Source organism: Chamaea fasciata, unplaced genomic scaffold (assembly GCF_029207755.1).
Source record: "Chamaea fasciata isolate MVZ Bird 193981 ecotype frontalis unplaced genomic scaffold, bChaFas1.0.hap1 SCAF_7, whole genome shotgun sequence".
Classification (NCBI taxonomy): Eukaryota; Metazoa; Chordata; class Aves; order Passeriformes; family Sylviidae; genus Chamaea; species Chamaea fasciata.
The window spans coordinates 59,749,498-59,777,424 of NW_027094092.1; the positions used below are offsets into that span (position 1 = coordinate 59,749,498).

A 27,927-nucleotide genomic window follows, 5' to 3' on the forward strand; every position below is an offset into this window, starting at 1 on the left:
TTTTCCTGTGTTTGCACAGCCTTTCTTTGTTTTCTTTTTTAATTCCTCTTCATACTGGCACAGGTTGCCCAGAGAAGCTGTGGTTGCCCCTAGATCCCTGGAAATGTCCAAGGCCAGGTTGGATGGGGCCTGGAGCAGCCTGGGATAGTGGAAGGTGTCCCTGCCCATGGCAGGGGGTGGAACTGGATGAGCTTTAAAGTCCCTTCCAACCCAAACCACTCTGATTATTACTGAAAATACATCAGCTGGACTTGATGATCTTAAAGATCTTTTACAACCTTGACAATTCCTTGGTTCTATAAAAGGCAGATGACTTTCTATTCATAACACACTTTAAACCTTGAAATCTGTCGATTGAAGATTGAGTGAGATTGCACTAAAAAAACCATCAAATTTTACCATACGAAGTGTTTTATTAGACTATTTTAGCAATGGCTGTTGGTCATTTTGGAGAAAACAAAAGAAAAGAGGGTCCTGATGTCAACCAGGGATGGGAAATACAAACAGAAAATCCTGAAGACCTGACAACTTCAACTCTTCTGTCATCCACAGTTCTTATCTATCATTTCACATTTTTGTTTGGGCTGATAGTGGACAGCAAGTAATATTTAACATAAATAATAATTTTTTGCACTGACATAATGCAGAAAGCATCCTGATTTTTTCTGCATTCTTTGGGAAGAAATTATTGTATCAGAGACTGGGATTTATTTTTAGCTAGTAAAGCCTGTTTGGATGTATTGGGGGAAAAATGGGATTGCAGTGGTAAGGAAAACATCCTGATGAAACATCACTGTGCTTGGTGAAGTGAAATGTTTTCTTTCTCCTAGACCAAATTCTTCTGGGGATAACTTGAGCATCGCCATTGTGGTGCTGGGAGCTTTTCCAGGTAATTCTTGTCATCCACATCCAAAATCCACATTTGGGCTGCCTGTCCAGAGTCTTTTCTACAGACCTGATGTTGGAAGTGGGCAGGGAAAACTTCCAAGGGAGCTGGGGAGGCATCCACTGCTGCAAACAATTGGTCCTACAGAGCATCCAAAGTCCTTTTGGCTCCCGGTGGAGGGAGGAGGAAGCAGCCAAAATAAACTTCCAGGGGAGTTTTCTGGGAGCTGGATGTTTGCAATCCCGCAGCTCTTCTGAACAAACACGCCGAAGGTCGGTTTAAAAGGAGGCTCCTGGACTTCGGGGGTGGTTTCATGGAAATCACTGGGGATGCTGGGCACCATCCTCCAGGGCCCTGATTGCCATGTGGTTTTTTTCTCCCTGCCTAACAGTTTTTGCAGTGTGACATTTGTGGCTTTCATCAGACCCAGTGTCCCCAGCCTTGGGGTCACAGCAGGTTACAGCTGGCAGAGCTGTTTCCAAAGCCAGATTTGAAAATTTGCATCACAGCTGTGTGACTGTGGGCAGAATCATGGAATTTTTAAGGTTGGAAAAGACCTCCAAGGCCATGGGGTCCAGCCATTCCCTCAGCACTGGCAAGGCCACCGCTGACCCGTGTTCCCAAGTGCCACATGAACGCAGCTTTTAAATCCCTCCAGCAATGGGGACTCCGCCACTGCCCTGAGCAGTTGTGCCAGTGCCCGAGAACTCTTCCCATGGATAATTTTTTCCTAATATCCGATCTAAACCCCCCAGTACAACTTGAGGCTGTTTCCTCTCATCCTGTCCCCGTTCCCTGGGAGCAGAGCCTGATCCCCTCCGGCTGTCCCCTCCTGTCAGGGAGTTTGTGCAGAGCCAGAAGGTTCCCCCTGAGCCTCCTTTTCTCCAGGCTCCCTCAGCTGATCCTCCCAGGACTTGTTCCCTGGTGGTTGCTGTCCATGGCCATAAAATAAACAACAAATGGACTCTGGAGACCATGGCTGTGAATATTCCAGCTGCTTTAGTGCTGGGAGCATCGTCTCCCATGAGGCTGCTGTTACATTTCTGCCATCAAAGATGGGATTTGCTCTATTACACAGCTGCAGGCAGAGCTACAAACACATCCTCCGTCACCTGGAGCTTTCCTGGGAGCTGTGCTGAGCCAGGCAGGAATGGGGTGCGCTCATCCAGCAACAGCACTGGCAGGACAGGGATGAGTATAAATCCTAATTGGAGTGGAAATTAAATGCCAGACCAAGAAACAGAAAACGTGGAATGGATTTTCAAGTGAAAACAGGTAAACAAACCTCTAACTAGTTGGGTTTGATGTTTTGTTTGTTTGCTTGTTCTCAGTCTTTTTTTTTTTTTTTTTTTAAACAACGTTGCTAAATAATTCAATAGAATTTCACTGAAGTCTTCAGAAATGCTTGTTTGTCCTGAATTTCTGCTGGAAAACCAGGAACTTGGAAACTGTGCCAAGGAATCTGCCTGATGTTTTCTCTTTGGCTGCGCTAGAAATCCCAGTGACTGGGTTTGATGTTTGGACTTGGTGATCTTAGAGGTCTTCTCCAAGCCAAATGATCCTGTGATTCTGTAGAATGGGAGAGTCAGGGTGGATCCATCACTTTTGGATTCTCAGGGTGGAGCTGGGCAAGGGAGAACCTGTATTTGGACAAGATTTCCCCTCTCAGACATCCTCTGGCTATGAGATGCACCTCAGTTTCCTTCCAAAAAGACATAACTGTGCTGGTCATGGAGCGACCTGGTGGTCCTGGCTGGATAATCCAGGGAGGAGATGGGTTGTGAGAGCTGCCTGTGAGGAAGTCGGGTGCTTCGTGGAGTTCTTTGACAGTGAACAGCAGATCTGGCTTCTCCCTCTGCCTGGTTGTTGCACTAAATGTGCTGAGCTGAATGCTGCCAAACAAATTTAATAGTAAATAATGTACTTAAAGGCAGGCAAAACACAAATACCGACCCAGGCTGTGAAAAGAGCCACTTGATCCTGACTCAATTGGACACAAATGGCAGGGAAAATTTGCAGGAATAGTTTCAAGCCATGTGTTGCCAGGGAACAGTCTGGCCTCCAAATCACATTATCGATATCTTGGGGTTTTAACAGCGAGGAGCAATTGAGGGGAGCGATGCAGGGACACGGCTGCTGCTCCCATTTGCCTGGGCTGTGAGTCCAAAGCCACCCTTGGTTATGGAATGGGATGGAATGGAGGAACCTAAAGATCATCCTGGCTGGTGTCAGGTACCTTCTGTTGGGAACAGGTCCATGAGAGCCAGGAGACTTCTGTTTTAAATCTGGTTTCATGTTGATAAATATAAATTCACCTGCTACAGCCTACCCAGGCCAATCCTTCTGAAGTTTTCCAAGTTTTGGGGAGGAGAGGCCCACCAGCAAGAGATCCTGTGTCCTTGCTCTGCAAGGGGAGGAAAGCAAAGCTGGGGCGGGGCAAAACTGCTGCCTTCACCTCCAGTCTCATCCCTAAAATCCTAACGAGGAAGTTAAAGCGCAGATCCCATCTGCAGAAAACCCCTCAGACCCTGGGGATCCTCTGTCCTCACAGAGCAACAAATCCTCCTGTAACAGATCGGTATTTTAGGAGCCTGTAATCAATTTTGCTCGTTAATCTGGGTAATAGAATTAAACCGCTCGTGATTCACTCTTCCAACTGACGCACCGTGGTTCCAGGGCCTGATAAATCTCAGGCTGTGTTCCCAGAGCACGGGAAGGATGTCCCTAGGCTGGGATGTTGCCTCTGTGGGCTCAGCTATTATTCCAGGATCGCGTTGGGGCCACGTCCTGTTAACAGCAGGATTGATCTGCTTTGCTCTTCTGCTGCTTGAGCTGTTAATGATGCGCCGGGTCTCTGGATTGAGGGAGTGGAATTCATCATCCCTAACGTCCAGCTCTGAGCCCAGCCCTGAATGATCCCAACAGAGGAAAAGCAGGTGTCTTCTGTGCACGGTTTCTATTTATTCCCACAGCTTTTTAGCAGCTGTTGGTGCAGAAATTCCTTTTGAAACACCTTTTTGATGGCTTCATCTCCCCCACTGAGGACTTCTCAGGGTGTTTCATCCTTAGCTTTGGCATGGAGAAGTTTCTTTCGGGGGACTCCACTCTTCCAGCCCTGAGAAGCACCTTTTGCACGCAGGCAATGATGCTCCAGCCCTTCCCAGCTGGGTTTCCTCAATGCCACCAAAGCCACGAGGAAGCTCAACAGCCTAAAGCAGGCCAAGGAGCAGGAGCCTGAACATAGACCTGCTCCATCTCGTCCCTGTTTGATATTTTCCCCACTTTCAAAGAGAAGAGAGGCCTCTGAAGGGCTTTCCCATGGCCCTTGGCCCCCAGCAGCACCCCCTGGCTCTCTCAGGGACCCCCCAGTACCCTTCAGTGGGTGCACAGGGCTTTCACCTCCTCTAAACCTTATTCTACATTTGAAAATAATTCAAGTCGCAGTCTCAGGATTTTTCGCCCTCCCTGTTTTGTTGATCTTTAAGAATCTCTTCTCTTGAAACAATGAAAATATCCTCGAAGCTTTAAGCAAGCACAGGAGAGAAAAACAGGGCACATTCCCTCTAGGGGAGGGTCTGGAGAACAAGTCCTGTGAGGAGAGGCTGAGGGAGCTGGGAAAGGGGCTGAGCCTGGAGAAAAGGAGGCTCAGGGGGGACCTGGTGGCTCTGCACAACTCCCTGACAGGAGGGGACAGCTGTGGGGTCGGGCTCTGCTCCCAGGGAACAGGGACAGGACAAGGGGAAACAGCCTCAGGTTGTGCCAGTTGAGGTTTAGATTGGATATTAGGAAAAATTTCTTCCCTGAAAGGGTGGTCAGGCACTGGAACAGGCTTCCAATGGAAGTGGTGGGATCACTAGCCCTGGAAATGTTCAAAAATCATGTGGATGTGGCACTTAGGGACACGGGTTAGTGGTGGCCTTGGCAGTGCTGAGTTAGTGGTTGGACTTGATGGTCTTAGAGGTGATTTCCAACCTCAAATTTTAATTGATTCCTCTGGTCTGTATTTCACTTTTTTTTTTTTTTTTTTTTTTTTTTTTTTTTTGGTATGTATTCAGAAACAGCAAAGAAAAAACTTACTTGAGAAGGGTTAATGAGAACATGGGGTGTAAATAACAGGGAACAATCAATAAAATCTCATCATAATATACTTCGAAAACCCAAAATGCCAAGTCTTGGTGCTTCTTATCACCCAGCTGGTGTGGGGTGGTGTTTCAGAGGGAAAGGACTCCACTGTGGCTGGAAACTGGGCTGTGTCCTTCCACATCCTGGCACAAATCCCAATTACCTGAACCTCCTAATTCCGTGTTGGCAAAGGCCATTAACAGAGCTGCTGGCATCAGCTCCCGCGTGTGCAACCTCTGCTCAAACATCCTCATAAAACGTGGTTTTCTGAACAGCCAGGCAGCGATCACGCTGGTAAATAAGCTGTAAACTGCCCTGCTTGCCCCATAAACAGGAGAAAAATTACATCCAGCTCCCACAGCAGCTAAGCTCAGGCGGTTACAAAGTCAGGGTTGACTCCGGAGGGAGCATATCTTCTTCTTTTCCAAGAAAACAAAGAGAGCAAAGACTAGGGAGGGCCAAGATGCTTTGATGCCCTTTGCTAACCCCTTTTCTGTATGGATGATTTGGTCTCAGTGGTTTGAAGCTCCTCAGGAACATCACCCAGCCCTCTGAACCGTGGCTGCTCGGCCGGGATCCAGAGGGAAGCGCAGTCCTTCTGCCGAGGGCCACGGGTGTTTTTAGTGAGGGAACTCGCCTGGTTCAAAGAGGGGATTTGGACGTCCTCAGAGGATTAGGAAATGAGCTGGGTGTCAGGGGAGGAGCAGGGATGCAGTTCAGGGCTCCAAGTCCTTCTGGTACAGCAGTTCCTGATCAGAGCCTGGGGCAATAAAATGGAATAAAGTCTGGCTGGCTGCAGGGCCCTGGATTTCACCTGAGTCATCCTGACTCTTCTGGTAAAACCTGTGATCAGAAACCAAATGATAAATGTGGAAATGTGGAGCGTGTTACAGCTGCTGGGGTATTTTTTTCTATTTTTTCTTTTCCTCTTGCTTGTGTTAGTTAAATGCAGCTCTTGTGTCAGGGGAAAGAGGAGGAGGAGAAGGAAAGCCAGTGAGTCACACCCCACCCTCTGACAGCTCCTTCCCCTCCTTATCTTCCCAGCAATTTACCATTTCCTAGGCACAAGAAGGGGACAATTTGTCCCTGCTGCCTTAAGGACCAACGGTGTGAAGAGAAGGGTTTGTGGCTCCTTTAGTTCTTGGCCATTTATTTGATTGCAGTCCAGAAAATACAAGTCCCCCTCGTGCTTGGGTGATGGAGCATTCACCCTATGCTCAGCTGAACCTTTAGACTCAGTTTCCAGCTCATAAAATCCTTGAATAGCTCCAGCTGGAGGGGACCTGTGTTCCAAAAATCTGTCCCACCATTTATTTGTTCACCAGCACTTGAATCCAAGCTGTGCTCTGTCTGCTGGGTTTGCCCCGAAAGCGCCCAGGAGGACACGAGATGCTCCAACCACCTTTTTGGGGTGACACTCCGACAAGTTCCCCACAGAAACTTCAAAATATTTGGTCTTGCTCATCAGAGTGAGCACATTTGCAGAATCTTGGGTGGGAACATGAAAACATTGGGACACGCCAGCCCTGCAGCAGGCAGGTGTCTGCAGAGATCAGGGGTCTGAAGGGATGGAAGCCTAGCTGGCAGGAGGTGGTGGGAATGGTCACCAAGGAGGGTCAGGCCACGCCTGGGGTCATTCTGGTGACTGCAGCCCAACCCCAGTGGCCTACAGCACCTCACAATGGTGGTGGTGGCATTTCAGCAGTGCCAGGGAGTGACTGGGCAGGATGTGCCAGCACCACCCTGCTGGGAAAGGGACCAGCTCCAGGAGTTTGAGGGGATGGGGAGAACATGGACAATGATGCTGGGAGCTGCTGTGCAGGGCATGAACCTGCATCCCAGCAGGACCTGCCCCATCCATCCCCAGCCCCTTGCTGCTCACCCTGGGCTCCCCACAGCCCTCCCCCACATTGAGGTGATGGAAGGAGCACCCTACAGCAGCTCAGGGCTGAATCCCCCAGGGAATCCCCCCCTTCACCCCAGCCCACCCCTCGGCCTGGAGAACCCCAATACCCCCAGCTCGAGGGATCTCCCTGTGCCCTCCTCCCATGCCTCAGCCCAGGGATTCCCACTGTACCTCCAGCCTGGGGGGGCCCCCTGTACCCCCATGACATATATCAGGGATCCCCCAGGGATCCCCCCCACACCCTCAGCCTCGGGGACGTCCCCTATCCTCAGCCCCAGTGATCCCTCCATGCACCCAGCACACCTCAGTCCATGGGATTCCCTCCTTGGAAGCTCTGGACCCTCAGCCCGGGGGTCACTCGGGATCCTCCCATAGCCCCAACCCAGGGCACACCACATCCTAGAGGATCCCAAATCTTCAGACCTGGAGATCTCTTGGGATACTCCCATAGCCCCTGCCCACATCTCATCCCAGAGATCTCCCGGTACCCTCAGCCCGGCGACCCCCCTGCATCCCCAGCCCGGATCTCAGCCCGGGGGATCCCTTCGGATCCCTCAGTACCCCGATCCTCCCGTGTCCCCATCCCGGGCTACCGCCCGCCTCAGCCCGGGGGATCTCCCGGTATCCCCCTCCCGGCTCTCAGCCCGAGGGATCTCCCCCGGTCCCCCCACCCCGGGCGGCCCCTCCCGGCCAGCCGGGCTCACGGCAGCGCCGGTGACACGGCGGTGACATCGCGGCGGTGACACGGCGGCGGCCAATGGGGGCGGCGCGGGCGGGATAAAAGCGGCGGCGGCGGCGGCGGGGCCGGGCACGGACGGGCCCGGGCGGGGCTGTGGAGGCTCGGGCACGGCTCGGCACGGCTCGGCACGGCTCGGCACGGCTCTGCCCGCACGGCCCCGCTCCCAGCGCGGCCCATGGAGGCGGCGCGGGGCTGGAACGGGTACCCGCGGCAGGAGCGGCCGCCGCCATCCCCGGAGAAGCCGCGCGTCCCCCCGGGCACCGGCACCGGCACCGGCGGGGATGGGTGGCGGGGAGAGCGGCCCCGCAGCGAGGAGGACAACGAGCTGAGCCTGCCCGGCCTGGCCGCCGCCTACACCTCCATCCTGCGGGCGCTGGGCGAGGACCCGCAGCGCCAGGGGCTGCTCAAGACGCCCTGGAGGGCGGCCACAGCCATGCAGTTCTTCACCAAGGGCTACCAGGAGACCATCGCGGGTAGGGAGCGCTCCTGGGGCTGCGGGGATGGGCTGTCCCGCTTTGGGTACCGGCCGAGGGGCTGCTTCGTCCCTTGGAATGAATTTCGTAAAACATCGTTGCGCTGTGTCCGCATCACCCGTCTGGCGCTCGCTTGTTATCACCTGTATGTCTCGCTGTGCCCTCCCTCCCCAGATATCTCGGGGTTTTTTTTTATTATTGAACTCTGTGCAGGTGAAGTTTCCATTCTGTCGTAAACCTCTCGTTCGGGTGAGCAGAGCAAGCGCTTTTGCTTTGTCTCTCCTGACGGGAACTTTTCCAGCCCTGCCTGGCTTAGGAACTTCTGGGTTCCCTCTTTCCTCCCTCCCCGGCCGAGCCAGGCTGTGCTCAGGCAGGGTGGGAATATTTGTTTCGATTAGCAGACAGAAGGGGGAAAGTCCTGTTCTGCCGATGTTTTAATCAGGTGAGGTTGATTTAAAGGTGGGAATGAAACTTAGGGAAGCGAGGTAAGGAGAAAGGAAGGGGACAGGGAGATCCCATCCCCATCTCAGGGTCCCAGCAGCAAATGCAGATGTGGAGAGGAGCCCCAGGTTCACTTCCCTGCCCCAGCTGAGTGTCTCTGCTTCCTGGGTGAGGGTGTGAGGAAAAGAACTGGCCGAGATATGTTCTCACCAGCAACTCGTGGCTCCAATGCAAGCTAAATACTGCTCGAATTTTTTTTTCATCACTTTTCCTCTTCTCAGCCTCTTGACTAAGGACTGTACCCAGTACAAACAGTAAAAAAGAGTCAGGAGAGCTTGGGAATTCCCCTTTCTGCTCCTTCCTACAGTAAAAGGCGAGTTCCTGTCAGTAAGGGATGCAAACAGTGTCAGCAAGGATCTCCGAGTGTGGCTTAGGCAGGAGCTGCTCCTGCTCTGCTCTCTGGAGTCCAGCCCTGGTGTGCTGAGCCTGCCCCAGAGCTGCAGCAGGATGTTGTAGCCTAATGTAAAGGCTGAACTGTGCTGATTGATGGCATCAGGGAGCTCCTGCTGGCACATCAGAGTCCTTCTCTATGTGCACTGTGCTACAGCTTAAAGGCTGGGGTTTGTGTTTAGTTTCTTTCTTATTTCTCGGCTGTTGGCTCTTTTGAAATCACATTACAACAACCTCCAGCATTCACTTACTCATGGCCAGCTTAAACTCTCGTGCCAGGGCTGTGTCCCAGCCTCTCCCAGGAACAGCATTTCTGCCTTGGAAGTTGTTCTGCCTCTCAGATCAACCCAGGGTTTTGGTTCACATCTGGGAGCAGGCTCTGGGCTGCAGTGGCCACCCTTGCTCCTCTCTTAGTCCTGCTGCACGGTGTGTTTGAGGTGAGGTTTCATCAGGCTTTCACGGCATCATCTTTTGTTTGCTGGGATTAACTTTCCTCATTTTACTGCTGTAGAACATGGGAGGTGGTCTCTCAGTCATCCAGAAGGAATTTTTTTAGTGATAATTTGGGCATGAATTTCTGGAATTCATGCTCAAATGAACCTGGATGAGGTTGGTGCCCTTCTAAAGTCTTCTCTTATCTTGCTGCCAGTTTTGTGTGCACACATTACCTAAAGTAATCTTAAAAACTTTTTTTCTGCTCCAAGGTGGGATCTCTGGGGTCTTCTAATCTCTCACATTCATTTAACTAAGCAGAGTAGTTCTGGATACTCTCCTCCTCTGGTTGTCCATGCCTGGGGGAGAGCTGTATTATATCCAGGGATAGAAAATGTCACTGCTGGGTGCTCCACTCCTGGACTGCATTTTTCCTTTTAGGAAATCATGTGAAGCTGTGATACTAACATTCCTTCAGGCCGAGGAATCTTTTAACCTGTGTCAGGTTAAGAGGAATCTTTTTACTTTCCAGCTACTCTCCTCTTCTTGCAGGATGCTCAGCTTCCACTTCTCTCACTCTTCCCAGCCAAACAGAGGAAAGAGTTGCAACTGGACAAGCCCACAGCAGATAGCAAAGCAAGTGGTGGATGAAGAGTTTGTTAGGAGAGTCAATAGGAATAAATTCTTCTTAGGGAGTTTTAAATACTTCATGAACCCTAGAACCAACAACTACGGAATATTTGGGCACAAGAGCGGCTGTGGGACTGCTGCTGTCTCAGCTGCATCATCCTGTGCTGTTCCCTTGGTTATACTAATCCAGCTCTCTGCCTGGCCAGCCCGTGAACTGGATCAGCAAGGGGCTGTTGGAAAAGAAAATGAACCAAAACAAGCCCAAACCATCTCCAGAAAGCAGCCCTGACCTCTTGTTTTCTCAGGCTTTTTTTGCAGCTTATTCCGCTCCTCATGTGGAGCTGTGTGGGCAGGCAGAGGTTAAAGCAGTGATTTGCAGGGTGGGTTTTGAGGAAGTGTTTCCATTTCATCCCTGCAGCAGGCAGAAGATGAGGGGCTGTTACAATAGCTGCAAGTTCCGTCTTCCCAAGAAAGGTTCCTCAGGTAAAAGCTCGATGGTGGTGGTGGTTGTACAACCACATGGCCAGAGGCAAAGTGTGTAGCAACAGGTCCCTGCTGAGCTCCGGACCCAGCCAGGAAGGATTGACACAGGTCAGCCAGGGCAGTGAATGTCAGAACAGGGACAGGCTCTAAAATCAGCCCTGTGACCTTGTCTGCTGCAGCATCTGCCCCGGGGAGGCAGGGGGAAAGAAATTCATGTCTGGTGGAGCTTTCGTTTTCCATAAAGGAACACAGAGAAAGATGTGACACGTATACATCCAAATTATAGACTTGTTTGGGCTGGAGAAGGCTTCTGAGACTGAGTCCAACCATTTTACAGCATTGCCAAGACTGCTGCTAGCCTATGTCCCCAAATGCCTCATCCACATGGCTTTTAAATCCCCCCAGGGATGGGGACTCCACCACTGCCCTGGGCAGCTGTGCCAGTGCCTGGCCACTCTATCAGTGAAGAAATATTCCCTAATATCCAATCTAAACCTCCCCTGGAACAACTTGAGGCTGTTCCTCTCATCCTGTCCCTGTTCCCTGGGAGCAGAGCCTCCCTTGGCTGTCCCCTCCTGTCAGGGAGTTTGTGCAGAGCCACAAGGTCCCTCCTGAGCCTCCTTTTCTCCAGGCTGAGTCCCCTTCCCAGCTCCCTCAGCCTCTCCTGGTGCTCCAGCCCCTTCCCCAGCTCTGTTCTCTTCTGGTAAAGTTGCCAGGGCACTGCCAGAGGTCTGTGCTTGGTGTGCTTGACTTAAACCTCCCTCGCTGTGTGTCTGCAGGGAGTTGCACTCGCTGGCCTTTAAGGATCCCTTCCAGCCCAAACTATTCCATGATCTTTTTGGTTTCTGTGTGTCTGAGAACATGATACGCTTGGAGCATGGTTAAATGTGCTGGTCATTTGATCTCCTGCCCTGGGTGTTGTCACTTTGCTTCCATGACACCTGATTGTATTTGTATGTTTGTATTTCCCATCGCTTAACTTCGTCGTATTGTGGGGAAGATAACACCTAAATTCTGTCTCTCCATTCAGATTTGTGAGCAGCAGTGGAGCTGATTCTGCTTTCCAGCTTCTGCTCTGTATTTCCTCACTTGTTTTCAGCAGTGCAGTGTGACGGTGTTCCTGCTTTACCCCCATTCATCTCTGCTATCTGTGTTCTGCAGCTGCTCAGTGTTGTGTGTCAGAGCCATTAGTAGAGTTTACTTGTTAAATATCAGGCTCTTTCTGTTAATTCCAGATTGTCATTTATTAATCCTGCCTTTACTAAAGGCCTCAACCTCTTTCATTGACAGGATGTATTCAAATGTGCTGTTCCCCCTTCTGTAGTACCAGTCATCACCCTTGGATTGCAGTAGCAAGAATGCCTCTAGTGATTTCAAATAAAATCCACCTGGGGACCAGATTAAAAATCCTGACAGCTCAGTGCAGACTGGCAGCTCTTGCAACAGAAACCTCTCAATGTGTTGGTAAGGACGGCAGAGTAGGAAAGTCACCAAAAACGTAACTTCCAATTTCATGCAGTGCTTCTGTGCCAGCAATCCAAGGACATGTGCTCTTTGCCAGGGTCAGATCTATCAGCTTCTTACTTCTGGGTGTAAATTGCATTTCAGAATAACCCCCCCTGGCTGGTGAGGGTTAACAGCGGGGCTGTGAGAGCCAGATGCCTTTAGCTTTTTGACAGCTGGTTCAGGCAGCTACCTGCCACACAAAGGTTAAACCTCGTCCCTCCTTTTGCTAAAGGCTTCATGCCATGCTCGGAGGTGCTCTCTGAGGGTCTAATTATAAATACTACAAAGCACAAGTGTGTACAAAGGCAGTAGATGAGTGAATAAATGGAAATACATGGCTGCAGACAGCACTAACTCGAAACTGAAGCTGAAGGTTTCAGACCCAAACAACTGGTGAGTTACAGAAACAGCGTCAGTGGTTCTGCCTTTGAAAGGTGAATCATAAATGAGTTGGTTTGGATTGTGTAATCCTGCAGGAAACATTAGGCACAGGGCTGGACAAGCTGCCTGCCTCTGCAGGAGGAAGTTCAGTTGTTCTCACCAGCCACAAACACTCAAAGCAAAACATGTTCACCAAACTGGGCTTGCTGCTGATGGTGGGAGCTGCTACCAGGGGACTCTCCCAGCCTTTATTCATGTAAGCATGGCAGCTCTCGGGCATGTTGGCAGGTTCATCTGTCCTTTCACTGTGTTTTACTGGGGAATGAAAATCAGAAATGCTGGGAGGGAACAACTTTGCTTCCCTTCGTGGCTCGAAGGGCTGCGTGTTACTTGCCTGCGAGCCAAGTGACTCTGCTGGGCAGCCTTTATTTCAAAGCAAGTAACTAGTTAGGTCATTTCCTCACTCATTAGTTTATATGCTTTTCCTAGACTGACAGGTGAGAAAATTCAACCTTAATATTCTTCTCTTCTAGTCTGTGTGAGTTTGGTATTTTCACAGAGGACAGCAATGGTGTAAGCTCATAAATTTTTCCAGCCTGCTCGGTTTGCTGTGCTGAGGTGATAAGCATTGCTGTGTCAAAACACACAGAGCCTTAAGCAAACAAGGCTGTTTGATCAGCAGCACTGCCCTTTGCTGGGAGCTGGGGAGGTGCTGTGTTTTCCTGGAATCGAGGTGCTGCTGGCTCATCCATGAGGACACGGATGCAGCACCGTCATCTATTAACAGCTGAAACCTCAGCATTGTTGTGCTCCAGCCATGGCTTGTTCCTTGTAAACCAGAGGGTGGGAAACACGAGGTTGTTCAGAGTGAGGTTTTTGGGGGTTTCTTCAACCTCTGCCCCCACATACGGGAAGCCTGCCATGCTGGAACACACACTTAATGCAGTGAAACTTCTGGGAACTGGGACTTTCCTGGATCATCTCCCTTGCCTGGTAATGCTCAAGTAACACTAAGCTTGGTTGGGTTTTGTGAGGAATTTATTAAATATTGTAACCTCTGGGGTCTGAGCTGTTGCAAGCTTCTGATCTTTCATGTTGCCCTTCCAAAGTGTTTTGTCTTTGATTTTTCCTTTGTTTCAGTTTCAGAAAGAAGTGTGGATGAGCACCTTCTGTGACATGGGACATTGAAATGGTTATTGAAATCCTGATACATTTTAATGAGCATCTCCATAACGCTGCTGTCCCTCGTATTAATAAACCTCCTGTCAGAGGACAACTTCTAGAACCTAATCTTGGCTTCATCTGTCTGCAGTAGCTGATCTGTTATGAATAGACTCCAGCCTCACTACAATGTGGAGGGTATCTTACAGGAAAACAAACAAATCTGTACAAATCACTGCCAGAATTAGCTGAACAGCAACAATGCTTTTCCTTTATCTTTGCTTCTATGAAATGCCCCTTGAATCACACGTCTGGTTCACCTCCCTTCTGGTGACCGAGGGATTAAGCTTTGCTTCCGAAGCAAATGTTCCTGTCTGAAGTGTTTGAGTGTCTGTTTCTAGTATTCTGGTGATGAAATCTGAAATAGTAGCCAGAACCTTGTAAATTCTTTTGTGTCTAAGGTTTCTCCTGGTTCCTGCTAGGAAGGTTTGTTATGACAAGTGTTCATTTCTCAGCATCTTTTGAACTCTATTGCCTGTTTAAACAGTCATGTGGCATCTCAGGCTGTGCCTCTTTCTAGAGCTCTTCAAAACTTCTTGAAGCAAATTACATACCCAGAGCTTCCCCTTTCTTAGCAACCTGAAGTCATTAACTTTCTGCAGCAGTATAAGCCCTTTACATTAATATTTTTATAGCCTGGCTCTCTGTATGCATAATAAATTCCTGGTGCCTTTTTAATATCCAAAGGCCGCAAGAATTTTCTTGTTGCTTGTCTGGAATGTTTTACCTAACTTCAGTTACCTGTAATGTCATCACATGAGTAAATAAAAAACAGAGTCAGGTTTGAGTCTACACTTTACTGCTTACCCAGCAGTAGCTGAGAGGTTTTTACAGCAGTTTCCTTCCACATTTCATCCTGACCCTGCAGACTGCTGGTTTCCCTGCCACGCTTTCAGCTGTGAACTTGTGTCTCCTGCTGCCAGTTACATCTGTCCTCAGGTGGGGGGAAACTCTGAGCAGGACAATCAGAAACATCCGCCAGCATCCCCCAGGTGGTTCTGCCTTACAGACCAGCCAGCCTTAGTTGGGTCATGGCACTGCTCTTCTGGAGCATCCTCCAAACCATGACCTGCTCCTGGTTCGTGCGAGGTCCCTGCCATTGCTTCGGGGGTCACTCTGCGTTCCTGGAGGTGTCTGAGCTCAGCCAGTGCTTTCGTTTGTTCCAGCTGGTGTGGTTTATCCCATGGGATGTCATCCTGCCTGGGCCTGAGCCCATTCCTGCCCTGCCTGTGGCAACTTGAGGGTCACCGTGGAGAGCAGAGGACGGAGGGGACAGCCTGGACCTGTGGGATTGGTGTCAGGAGAACCTTGTGCCTTTTGTCTCTGCCAGCATGGATGAGCTCAAGCCGCAGTGTCAGGGAGTTCCTGAGGCTGCCTTCATCCCGCTGGCACTGAGCAACCTGCACTTAAATTGGAGCTGCGAGGCAGCTTAACACCACGGGGAAGTGCTTTGACTCCTGGTGAGAACAACCCGCATCACTTCACTCCCAGGCACAGTGAAAAAGGCAGCTCTGAAGTGCTGTGAAGCTGCTGCAGTGCTGCCATCCTTCATCCCCTCTACATCCTGAGCCCATTCTGGGTGGGCTCTGCCTTCTCTGATTGCCAGAGGTGCTTTTGCTTTCCTGTGACACATTAAAGCCATGCAAATAGTTTCTATAGCAACAGGTATCTTTGCTGAGCTCTGACGCAAAATCCTGAAAGGTCTTTCTCATTCCGTCTTCATCCAGTTCTGATTTTTCATTTTATCAACTCTTTTTGAAGATAAAGGGCAAATTAATTCTGCTCTGTTTCAGGAGTTAACTTGCAGCACAGGTGCCTGTTCAGTTTCAGCAGCCCACTGAAGTTTTTGCACCAGGATCTGAACTTTTGGCTGAGGGGAAAATCAGCTGGGATAATTTAGAGAGCACCCTGACTCTACAAACCATGGAATCAAACTAGTGAAGCAGGCAGCATGGCCTCGTAGGTAGAGTGAAAGAATGAGAAAAGGGGCAAAATTTTGTCCCCAGCTTTGCTTCTGGCCTGGTTAGTCTGATGCTGTTTCCCCTTTTGTCCTTGCAACTCTCTAAAATTCTCCAGAACATGTGCTGCATCCCACAGGCTGAGCTTGTCAGACCCCTCTTTGACGCTATTGCAAAAAAACTAGGAAAAAAATTCAAGAAGTCTAAAAAAACCCCCTGACAAATTCAGATAAAATGGTGTTGCTTCCCTTCACAAGGTGTTTGAGTCTCTGCCAGAGAAGTGTCTCCTGTGTAATTCCTGCACACAACTGCTGCAGTGGGACACAGGTAGGAGCAGCTGTGAAAAGATGCTCTGCTCACTCTGCTTTTGCCAACACGGGGCTCTGGCTCCAAAGGGGGAGGTGTAGGGATGGGCAGGCTTCAATCTGTGCTGATTTGTAGGAAGAGAGACTTGGAGAATTGTGAGCAGGAGGGGCTGGAGCAGAGTAGGGGTAACTGGGGCTCTCAACACCTTGGCGATTTAATCAGGTGGTGGCTTTCAGCCTCACACTTTGTTTTACCTTTGTGTCCTTGACACCTGTGGAGGAGTTTTTGGAGGGCCTAACACTGAGCTGGTTTCTTCCTTTGTGGGCCCTTCTTGTCAAGGAGTAGCTGGTGCTGACAAAATCAGCACATCTTGCTGCAGGCACAAGTGCAGGTGTTGTCGGTGACCTGGCTGCAACTTGCTGCTAACATTAAATAAATAAAAGGTGCAAAAATGGCGAGACCACCATAAATAAGAAGTGTGAAGCACCTCACAGCTCTGTGGCTGCATTTTTGATGTGCAGATCTGTTTTCTTACCTCTAAAACTCCCCTGGCTGTGCGGGGGCGTTGCCCACACTGCTGAGATCGGGATGTGCAAGAAGGGTGGATGCCCTTTGTGTTCCTGTCTGGTTGCTTTGGCCATGAGAAGGATGCAGGATGCCTTTTGTTCCTGGAGCTGCCTCTGTGGTTCTTCTGAGATCCCTTAAGCTTCTCTTGGGCTGAGCTGTCTCCATGATTCAACACAGCTGTAAGAGAAAGTTTGTAAGGATCTACTAATGTATGTTTTGTATGTTAATTAGTGTGCATATGGATCTATATGAACATGAGTATGAGGCTTCATGGGGGAAGTACCTTCTGTAGCTCTGGCCCTGCTCTGTGTCACACATTGCCACGACTCTTAATGAGAATTTGGCCATTTCTGGCTGTTCTGAACAATCTGCTTTGCGAGAGCACTGACGTAAATCCATATCTGACATCAGGCTCTGATATGCTCCTGGCAAGGCTGGTGTGAGCCGAGCTGAGGGTCTAATAACAGCAGCAGTCACTCTGGAGATGCTTCGTGGATCTGTTTGGATTTTGTTTTAATAACTCTGGCCACAGCAGCAGGTTTTGTGCAACCACTGTTTGCCTTTCTGCTGTGGAAATGGCACGGCTGCAGAGTGCTGCAGGAGGGAGCTCAGAACCCAGACAGCTGCTCTGCCTCCCCTTCCCTCTCCCGTGAGTCTGTTCAGATCCTCTGCTCTGGATTCTCCTTTTGCCTGGCTAAATTCATGATTGCACAACTGCATGATGCTGCCCACGCGACCAAAACCCTCCTCAGCAGCGCTTGGTGTAAATCAGAAATTTGACGGACACAACCACGTGCCTTCACAGAGTTGTCCCCTGGCCTTTTCCATGCCCCCTACTCCTGCTCTCTGACCCGATCCAAAACCCTTCTGGGATTCATCCTGGCTGCCTTGCAGGTTGCCAGCCCTTCCCAGGAAAGAGCCCTCGTCGCAGGCGGAACGCCGAGCACGCAGTTTCCAGGGTTACCTGTGCAGAGCTGATAGCAGGCAGGAAATTAAAATGTGCTCTGATGATGATGACGATCCCTTATCGACAGCAGATGGTGGCCATTAGCTGGACGTGCTTGTCGGGGGAAGGCACCAAGGCAAGCAGAGCAGACAGCACTGTTGGGTTTGTGTCACCACCGCTGTTGGGTTTGTGTCACCACCACTGTTGGGTTTGTGTCACCACCACTGTTGGGTTTGTGCCACCACCACTGTTGGGTTTGTGTTATCACCTCTGCAGGTGCTCCGTGGTGCCTGCAGGGCAGTCCCTGAGTGCCCCGGTCATGGTGTATGGGACTCTGCTTTCCTGGCAGTAACTCCAAGGAGCCAGTGTGGCTTCCAGCTGAAGTTGTTTGCAGAGTTCCTTGTCCTTGTTATCAGCCCATCTGTCCAGCTGGTTCTCTCCTGCGTGTTTCTCCCTCATACACAGCTTTTCCCTCTTGTTCTTCAAAAGACCTGGTTCCTACACTTGGGACTATTTGACTTTGAAGCTCTCTGAGCATGGTCCAGGTGCCTGCAGTCTCTTTGGAGACTGATGTGCTGTAACCTGTGCCAGGATTGTTTGGGGATTTGTCAAGGGACTGCTGAAAGTGGAAAATCAGCTGAGGATCCGTTCTGCTGAGCTCTGAGATTAGCCAAGTGTCATATTATATGTTCCTTTTCTTACTGAGCTGTCTCTTCTCCCTTCTGTCTCTGTGGGGGTTTCGGCACCTCACTTTTCTGCTAACACTGAGGTGCAGAATTAGGCTGCAGTGTGGATGTGCCTGCCTGTTTCAGATCAGGACAGCAAATCTCTCCCCAGATGTGTCTCCGACTTCTGGGTGTACCTACACAGCTGCTGCCTGCCGTGCTACAGGATGAAATTTGTGTGCAAAGCCTTCTTGGAGACAGTAATGCTGGTGTGAAAGTGTTTGGAGGAACCACTGTGATGCCTTAGATTTTCCCTGACCCCAGGCTGGCTTTGCCTGTGGAAGCACCGATGGAAGCCCACGGTGCTCTCTTTGTCAGCTGTAGGCTTAATTGCTCTTAAGATGTCAGTGATTCTGCAAAGACCAGACCTGTTCTAACCTATGTTCAAGCTATTAATTAAATAAAACACTCCAGGCTGACTTCTGGGGCAGCACGTAGGCAGTGTGACACTGTGGCAAATGTGAGATCATTCTCAAACAAAAGCGTGCTTGTGATGATGTGACTCCTTATTTGCCTCCCAGACCTTAACCCTAAAATCTACAGCCCTGAGAGACTTCTGCCCTTGCCACAAGCTTTCTCAGGCGCTGGCTGGAAGAGCCTGCCGTGCTTTTTGCGTTTATTTTTAATGCAAATGTTTAAATTTCAGATGTCCTGAACGACGCCATCTTCGACGAAGACCATGATGAGATGGTAATTGTGAAGGACATAGACATGTTCTCATTGTGTGAGCATCACCTCGTTCCATTTGTTGGAAAGGTAACTCTCCCTCACAGAACAAACCTGGGAATGCACAATAAAAGACCATAAGTACATGTAAAAGACTTTGCAGCTGTAGCTACAAAGCTTTTAAAGCTGTAAGTACTTGCTGCTTACGGCTACAGTTCTAGAAGTTTAATCTTCAGAATACAAATAAGGAAGGTCTCCTTAATGTGAGGTTTTATTTGAATTTAAGCTCCTGAAATATAGTGCTCAACCTTTCCTAGTCTAAGTAATCTAATGGTTTCTGACATTTCATATCAAAGCTCTTCTCCATGAAGCAGCAGCAAACCTTGAGGGCAGACATCCCGATATTAAACCAGCTCACCCTGCACACTGGCTCTGTCATGGATTTAGCTCCTGGCTCAGAGCTATCCAGTGCACATTCATCTCTGAAACCCCCTGTGAGCGGAACAAACTCATTAGCAGCCCTGCCTTAATTGTGTGAGCCGAGTCAGGGTGAGGGTGGCCAAAACTGGGGATCCTTAATTGGGCAGTCCCGTGGAAAGGGCTGGTGCTTCAGAGGGTTCAGGTGGAATTGTAATGCCAACAGCTTCAAGGAAATAAAATTTCTCCAGTTAACCACTGCAGAGGTGATGAAGAGTTCTGAGTGGGAGCTGCACGGCTCAGCCTCTTCACTCTCTTATCAGCCCAGAAGGATGGAGCTTAGCCTGATCCATCTGTTCCCACAAAGTGCTCGCGGGTCCAAGAGCAGCACGGGCTTGTGTTGTCTATAAAATTCAATCAGTGCCGCATATGTTCCAAGCAAACAGTCTCCCAATAATAAAATACATGAACAGAAACCAGCTGCTTATTTAGTTGAGTCAATTCAGTTTTTGTTTGCTTTCTTTTCTTGCCGTTAGCGTTTTATACTGGAGAGCAGGATAATCTTTTTCTGTGCAAGCTTTCTGTTGTGCTTGTGACTCTTGGTTGTGTGTACTGTGAATATTTTCCCCGTTACTCCTGTGGCAATGTGTGCAATTTTTTTTTTTTTTACATCCAGCTGTTTAACCTGTGTGGTTTGGAGAAATCTCCTCACAAACAGCAACTCAGTCCTCCTAAATGACTTGGTATGGCTCTAAATATTCAGAGTAACCACTGCCCTGCTGGATGCACCAAACAGGCTGCAAACGCTCGCCTGTAGGTCTTGCATTTGCAGTTCTGTCCTAAAAGAAATCAATAAACCTGCAAAAACATGGGGAACATGATTCAAAGCTTATTTCTAAGTCGTGTCTCTCTCTTTGTCTGAAATGTTTCATGTCTTTTCAGGTGTCAGTGGGTTGGTTGACTAACAGAAGGGGTAGGAATGAGCAAGTTAGCCAGGTAATCAGGTGCACTGTGGTACCTCTACTGCAGGTACAGCAGCACAGGATTCTGAGATGGGGCCTCCAGGCAAAGCCAGAATCCCCCACTGACACTCCCCTGCCGTATCTTGGCTGATTTTTCAAGTCTCTGGCACAAGTACTGGTTTATAATCTGTTGTATCTGTAAACCCATGGAATTCAGTAGCCCCCATGGCTTTCTAAAAACAAGGAGCTAAAGGTCCTTCCCTTCATATCTGAGCACTTTTCTGCTGAACTTCCTCCAATTTAGTTCATGCTCAGCAAACCCACATTTGAGCAAGATGGAAGCTGAGCTAATCATCAGTGATCTATGATACTAAAACAAGAAAAATGAAATCAAATCGGGAAGTGCAGCCTGATTTTTGGTGGCAAAGTACTTCTTGCCATCAGAACTTTCACTGGAAGTAAAGCACAGCCCCTCTTCCTTCCGCTCCCTAAATCCATTTAAGAAAAGCCTGTTTATTTTAGGCAAATAATGCTGTGCTGAGTAATAGGCTGCCTTTGTACCCAAATGCAGTGTTCTGTAGCATTCCTGAGACTTGGAACATAAGCCTTGACTCCTGAAGAGCTGTGCCTTTTCTCCCCCTCAGAAAATCTCACCTATTCCTCACCAGGACCTCATGAGGCATTCACAGTCTGAGCTCCACAGTTCCCCAGGCTTGCATGGTGCCACGTTCCTCCCACATGCTGAGACTTCTGGGCTGTCCCAGAGTTAATTCGGGGGCAAATGCACATCTCATTGTCTGTGCATGAGTTTCATCTGCCCTTGGGAGGGTGGTTTTGCTGCTGTTAATGGTTGTTCTCCCCTGTCTAGGTACACATTGGTTATCTCCCCAACAAACAAGTGCTTGGCCTCAGCAAGCTTGCTAGGTAAGTGTTCTAATGAAAGTGATGCTAATTTGTAAAAAGGATTCCAGGCAGTGCTAGCTGTGCTAATCTTTTTAATCTCCTCTCCCTCTAAAGCTCAGCCCACTCTGTGTCCAGGATTTGGATTTAGACCAATCCTCAGCATTGTTTTTTCTCTGTGGAGAGGACAGATAAAGTCTTGGAGCTGTGTGTCGATTCTCACCAGTGGCTGCAGTAGAGCCCTAATGCTTTTGTAGGTTCCCCCAGAGCACTGGGGTCTGCAGGCAGCTCTGAGGCAAAGAACAAGAGAATTTGGTTATGTCCTAAGGCAGGCCACAAAAACCAGTGAGAATTTCCGGCTCTTTACTACTTGGTTGTAGATTGAATAATAAGAACAAAAATCTGACAGTTCCAGACTGTAGATGATCACATTTTTATGGATATAAATTGAATCTAAAGCTTTCATCTCTTAGCTGACTCTTCAGAGAAATTTGGCATTTCTTTCTTTCACTGAAGAGGTGCTGAGAGTGCTGTGGGGTAGATTTTATAGATAAAGTTCAGCCTAAGAAACAAAGCAATTTGTGATACACTTGAGAAATCCATTTCATATGTAAAATAGCTTTTTTCCTCAGCAAATGCCTTTGGGTCAGTGGTCGCACTGACTCCTGTTATTAAGTGACATTTTCTTGTGCTGGTGAGGATAGAGGATGGTAGATCCCTTCAATAAGCAGATTATTTGGGATCAGAGTGGAAGGGTCCCTTTTTGAGAAACAAATCTAAAAATCTGGCTGAAGTTCAGAAAGACCACATAGGTTTTGCTTTCCCTGATGGGTCTGATAATCCTGCTGTAGTTCCTGTAACACTAATGAGAAATTAGCCCTGCAAATCTGCCTGCCTGCTGGGTTTTCTTAGCAGGTAAGAAATGTGGAAGAGACGACAGCAAAATGTCCTAAAGTGAGCCAGATCTGTTCTGCTCTGCTTGCACGAGAGGAAGTTGGGTTTGGAAATGGGAGAATCCTTGGAGGTCCCATATGAGGCTCCCTCATATTGCAGGGAGGCATCTCCCTGTCTCCAGCAGAGCTTGTGGGAGTGGGCTTTGCTCTGATTAAAAGGCTGGGACGAGGTTGTTCAATGTGTAAAGTTTCTCCTGCATGGTTTGGTTTTTTTTGTGGCTGAACAGAGCTGCTGGGATTGTAGGCTGGGGCTCTGAGCTGTCAGAACTGCAGTTGCTGGGCAAAAAAAGCTTCATCTCCCGTTGGCTGCTCGTGTTTGGGGATGTGTGTGGCATCCCATTGGCTTCTGTTGAGTTTTGGGTGGTGCAGGGCTGGGAGTGTTGCTTTGTTGTTGTTTCTGGGAGTTGGATTTCTGAGGAGGATCCATCCTTGCTGAGGAGACTGTCCTTAGCACGTGGCTTCATTTCTGCAGAGCTCCAATGCAGGATTAGGGATCACATTTGAAATGTGCATCCGCTCGTTTGTGCTTGCCCTGATCTCTATTTCTCTCTTGACTGCAGTTGTAAAAAGGAGCTCAAAATGCTTTTCAGTGATTTTCTTTTTCTTTCAAATGCAAGTGCTAGAAAGATACAGTTTTCCTACTATTTATCCCCAGAATGGAAACCTGCATCGATATGTGCAATATGCTCCAAGGTTAAAATCTTGCCTCTTTCTAAAGCGAGGGTAGAACTCCCATATACTGCGAGAATGAAAAGATTAGATTCTTGTATAACAAAATGCTCCCACTTTGGAGTGCTTGCTCTGAAGGGGCTGGGGGGCCAAATCGTGCCTCCCTTTCGTGCCCTATATAATGCAACCAGTGTTCAAGCAAAGATTTGTGAGGTTGGTGCTCTAGGCCTAATCTTTCATAATAGGATTAGTCCAATGTGGTGAGTTTCTGTAGTTGTGGATGACCTGTATTCAGTAAACAAACATCTTGCTCTGGGTTTTAAGCTCAGGCTTGAAAATGCTCTTTCAAATAACTTTTTTTTACATAAACACCTTGTTAGGACTTCTTCTGTGCAACATCTGAGCATGTTTCCTATCCATATAGTAGTTAATCTAAATACTGTGTTGCTTTGTTTTATGCTGTAACTCAACCATTTCATTGCTGGAGGGGAGTTTGTGCATTTAATTCTCTCTCCAAAACAGCAGGAGAGTCTCATTGTCGGGGATGATTCTTGTTAGTGATGCTTCAGGCTGCCAGCCTCTGTCTGGCTTTTGTCTGGTGTGACCAGACAGGTATCAAAGCTTGCTATAGCAACTCCTTTTTTGTGGCCACTTGAAGTGTAATTAAGCATTTGAGTTCGGTATGAACAACCCCGGGAGTTAGAGAGCAATTATATGGATTTTCTTAAACGGGTGGATTCTAGAGCTGCCACTAAGTGTCACTTCCACTGCCCACCAGTGGCTTAAATTTGAAGTCATGTTGGAGGGGACCATTAAGGTGATCCCTGCACTGAAATGTGAAGGATGGGGTGAGAGATTCTGTTCTAAAGAAGAACAATTCTGTCTCATTGTTCTCAGCTAAATTTGTGGTTAAATGCGAGAATCCAAGACATTTTCTTGCTCAATTTCAGCATTCTGGGAATCCATTATCTGAGCTGACCTTAAGGCAGTGTTTGGTCTAGTCTGAAGCAAAGGGAAATGTTCAGGAATTAGGGTTCAGGGAGCCTTTGGACATGAATTCCCCCACAGTCGTGTAGTGCATGTGGGTGGGGACACAAGGAATTCCAAACCAAGAGAAGGAGACCAGAGGAGAAGCGACTGGTTTGCCCTAAAATAGTCCCTGGTGCTGCAGGTGGGGGGAACCTCTCCCTCAACACAGTGATGTGCCAAGGGAAGTCTGTGAGGAATACCTGGGGCAGAAGCATGGCCATGGATTTCCAGGAAGGACATGGATCAGTGCGGGGGTCTCTTTTGATAGCATCAAATTAATTGTGAGGATCAGTCAGTGGCTAGCTGGAAATAACTATAATACTGTCTTTTTCCTTTCCTCTTTTAGGATCGTGGAAATATACAGTAGAAGATTACAAGGTAAACACAAAATTTGGTGTTTGCTGTGTGCACGTGCACTCCTCTCCCAGTCAGTGCAAGGGGTTGGTAATTAGGGGTGGACTGTAGATGTGGAGTTTGAGAGGGGAGAAAAATGATTCTTGAAGAGCTTATGTTATTGTACTTAGCCCCCTGCATTCCCAGTGAAGGGTAACTTCTGCCTAGGAAGGTAAATGGAGGCTGGAATTAATTCCAAGTATAAATGTGCTACCAGGTAGAGCTGCCAGGAATAATTAAACAAGTTGGATGCTGCTGGGGATGAACTCTCCTGCAGGGATTTGGAGAGATGCCTTCAGGAATTCTTGTCTGAGGCAAAGGAGCAAGAGCTGCCTCCTGCCCCTGAGAAGGAGGGGAAGCTGCAGCGTCCAAAACCTTGGGTTGGGCTGAACCTGCTGCCTTTGTCCTGTGGTTAAATTTGGCCTGGTCTTGGCAAGAGAAGTCTCAGTGACCACCAGGCTGGTGAATAGAGGGTGCTAGAGCTGCAGGAAGTAAAGCTTTGCAGGACAAAGCTCATTTTTTATCTCCATTTCCTTAAGAAGAGAAACTGGGTGTGTGGAATAAATGATGCAGCAGTAACGTCGGGAACAAACGCTAAAAACTGAAACAGAACAGAGAGGCAAGAAAATCTTACTGCGAAATGGGAAATGGAGGAGCTGTTAGAACAAATTGTGGTTGGAGAGGTGGAATGCGAAATGGCTTCAAATATAAACAGGAAAATAAAAGATCTGTTCCAGGATACAAATGGAAGATAGGATGAATGGGGCTGGAAGCAACCTGGTCTAGTAGAAGGTGTCCTTGCCCATGGTGGGGGGTTTGGAATGAGATGAGTTTTAGTGTTCCTTCCAACCCAAACTGTTCTGGGAGTCTGAATTCCCTGTTGTTCCCTCAGTCCAGGAACGCCTTACCAAACAAATTGCAATCGCCATCACAGAAGCCTTACAGCCCGCCGGGGTCGGCGTCGTCGTGGAAGCGACGTGAGTGATCCGGGGGTTCCACGGCTGGGATCCCAGGGGTTCCAGGGATGTGATCCCAGGGGTTCCACGGCTGGGATCCCAGGGGTTCCAGGGATGTGATCCCAGGGGTTCCACGGCTGGGATCCCAGGGGTTCCAGGGATGTGATCCCAGGGGTTCCAGGGGTGGGATCCCAGGGGCTCCAGGGGTGTGATCCCAGGGGTTCCAGGGGTGTGATCCCAGGTGTTCCAGGGGTGTGATCCCAGCTCTCTGTGATCCCAGGGGTTCCATGGATGGGATCCTGGTTCTGTGTGATCCCAGATGTTCCATGGGTGGGATCCCAGGTGTCCCAGGAGTATGATCCCAAATGTTCCATGGGTGTGATCCTGGCTCTGTGTGATCCCAGGTGTTCCATGGGTGGGATCATGGCTCCATGGGATCCCTGTGCTGCAGGGCTGGTTCGTGTTGCCCTTTTGGCTGTGGTAGCTGTGTGCTACGTTATTACTAATCTCTCAGGCAGAGAGATTAGTAATAACAACAATAATAATAACAACCCTATTAATAATAAAATGTTACTCGTAGTAATAAAAAAAAAAATGATCCTGATGTGCTGGAGCTATTTAAAGTGGGCACTGCCTGATCCTCTGTGGAGATGTGGCAGTGAGGAGCTGTCCCACCTGCACCAGGTCCATGCCCTGTGCTCCTGCTGCCTCCTCGAGCAGTGCAGAGCTTGGCACTAGCAGCAGGCATGTCCCTGTGGTCAGAATGCACCTTGGGAAAGTGGGATTTTCCTGGGATCAGGGGAGAGGAGGCAGCCCTCAGTGGCTGAGGATGTGACTCTCCCGGAGCTGAGGTGCTGCAGGTGCCCTTTCTGGTGGTGGAGGTTTTGTTACCTTCGCAGAACTGGATGTGACCGTGTAAGAAACATCTCTCCCTGTGGGATTTCTCCTTCCCCAGGAGTGTTCCTGATGCATTGACTCCCCTCTCGTTTCTCCTAGGCATATGTGCATGGTAATGCGTGGGGTACAGAAAATGAACAGTAAAACTGTAACCAGCACAATGCTGGGGGTATTCCGGGAAGATCCAAAGACCCGTGAAGAATTCCTGACGCTCATCAGGAGCTGAAACTGTGTTACCCTCTGGATGCACTCTGGATTGTTCTGTCCTGTGTCACTCCCTGTCCTTGTTCCCACGTCCCAATTTTAAACTGAATCGTCGTGAATTGTTGTCCTAGTCTTTGTGCAGTGAAAGGCTTCTGGTGGCAAATGGAAAAGGTAGGGATGAGGGAGGCTCCTCCTGGATTTCCACTGATGCTGATGTCACAGAGTTACAAGCCACAAGTAGGAGTTTGGAAATGTTTTTCCATCCATGATGCAGAATATTCAACTGTCGGGAGAGAAGCGGGGCTTAGGAGTGAAATGGATATTTATGAAATAATTGTGTTTATTAGAATAAATGTGGAGCAGCACAGGAAACACCTGAAAGGATGTGGATTTTTGTAGGATTGGGATTGTCCTGAATTATTGGACTATGTTTTATCACAAGTCCTGCAGTGGTTGTTTCAGTACCTGGATAAGTGTGTTATACCTCTGAGTTGTTACCTATGGTGTGTTTTATATTCTTGCTAGTATTAGCCTTCCTTTTTGGTGTATCTTCTTTCTTTGAGAAACATGTAAACTCCATTTTTCCTATCCTCTTAACAGGCAGGGAATTAACTTCTGAATTATTTGGGGCACAGCCCTGTCTCAGTACAAAGGCGTTTATGCACCTTTTTCACTGTGCCTCAGAATGTCTGACCGCTTGAACTGTCAGTTTCTTACTCTTTTTAAGGAAACTTTAACAGAGGAGAGGAAAAAACCCTGCAGAGTCTGTCTGCAGAGTACTGAGGTATCCAAAGAGATTTTTAATGATATTTTTACCCTGAGCTTTCCTTCTTGTCTTTCCGTGGGTTAGACCGAGAAGCTAAAATTAGTCCGATAATGTGAAAATGAAGATTTGCAAGCATTCCAAGGTTTCCATTTCCAACGCTGGAGCAAAGGTGAGCGTGAAACCCTGAGCAGAGCACGTGGTACCTCCCCTCCCTGCCGACAGGTTGGGTTATTTCGGGGCAGAGGAACCCGGACTGACAACGGCTCATTTCATAAGAGCAGCTGAGAAAAGCATTTCCAGGGCCACCAGAATGAATCAAACCACATTTTTTTCCTGTGTATGTGGCAACCTCTGTAAGTGGCAGAATTGGTACAAAAAGTTTCAGTCCAGCTGGACTTGGCTGAACTTCTGCTTTGTTACGGTTTTAATGGGTGTTTTGTAACTCTTTAATTGGGAAAAGATGAGGCGCAAATGAAAACCACCCTCCTCACACCGAGCTTGCAAAACCAGTGTCAGCCGGGGGGGCGGTTGGATGCCCAGAGGTTCCCAGGGCTCTCTCTGCTTTGCTGGATATCAATCCAAGATGTCCTGCGCACCAAGGGCAGTTCCCCAGCTCCATCTCACCAACATTCCTCCCTCTTGCTCCAGCCCATTTTGGAAACAAAACAAAAATTGCGTCCGGTCAGATTGGGCCTAAAGAACTTGTTCAAGGAGAGCAAGCTCGTGTGTTAATTACACTAATTTTACTTGGAGGACCTTCACAGCATTATGGGAAAAATCTTTTGTAACGTCCCCTGTCCTGGATTGTGTAGGATTAGGTGCTGTAACAGTGTTTGTCACTGGTGTAAACAAGCTGTGCTGCACATTGCTAAACCACACCAACTCCATGGCATTTGTTTTCCTGAAATCTCCAGTTTGCAGTTCAGTATGTTACAAAAATCCA

The 27,927-nt window shown here is 48.7% G+C and overlaps 1 protein-coding gene across 3 annotated transcripts; it reads left to right on the forward strand.

Annotated features, from left to right (window-relative positions):
• The first annotated feature begins 7,745 nt into the window (after positions 1 to 7,745).
• Positions 7,746 to 26,590, forward strand: GCH1 (GTP cyclohydrolase 1). 3 transcript variants are annotated; one of them, XM_066189105.1, is made up of 7 exons: positions 7,746 to 8,126; positions 18,819 to 18,928; positions 20,198 to 20,251; positions 21,086 to 21,141; positions 24,115 to 24,146; positions 25,054 to 25,138; positions 26,114 to 26,590. In XM_066189105.1, the coding sequence occupies exons 1-7, from the start codon at positions 7,829 to 7,831 to the stop codon at positions 26,238 to 26,240; spliced, it is 762 nt and encodes a 253-aa protein (XP_066045202.1). In that variant the 5' UTR covers positions 7,746 to 7,828; the 3' UTR covers positions 26,241 to 26,590. The 3 variants fall into 3 exon arrangements, with proteins under 3 accessions (XP_066045202.1, XP_066045204.1, XP_066045205.1); XM_066189107.1 differs by lacking the exon at positions 20,198 to 20,251; XM_066189108.1 differs by lacking the exon at positions 20,198 to 20,251 and having other exon boundaries at positions 18,819 to 18,862.
• Positions 26,591 to 27,927: the final 1,337 nt, after the last annotated feature.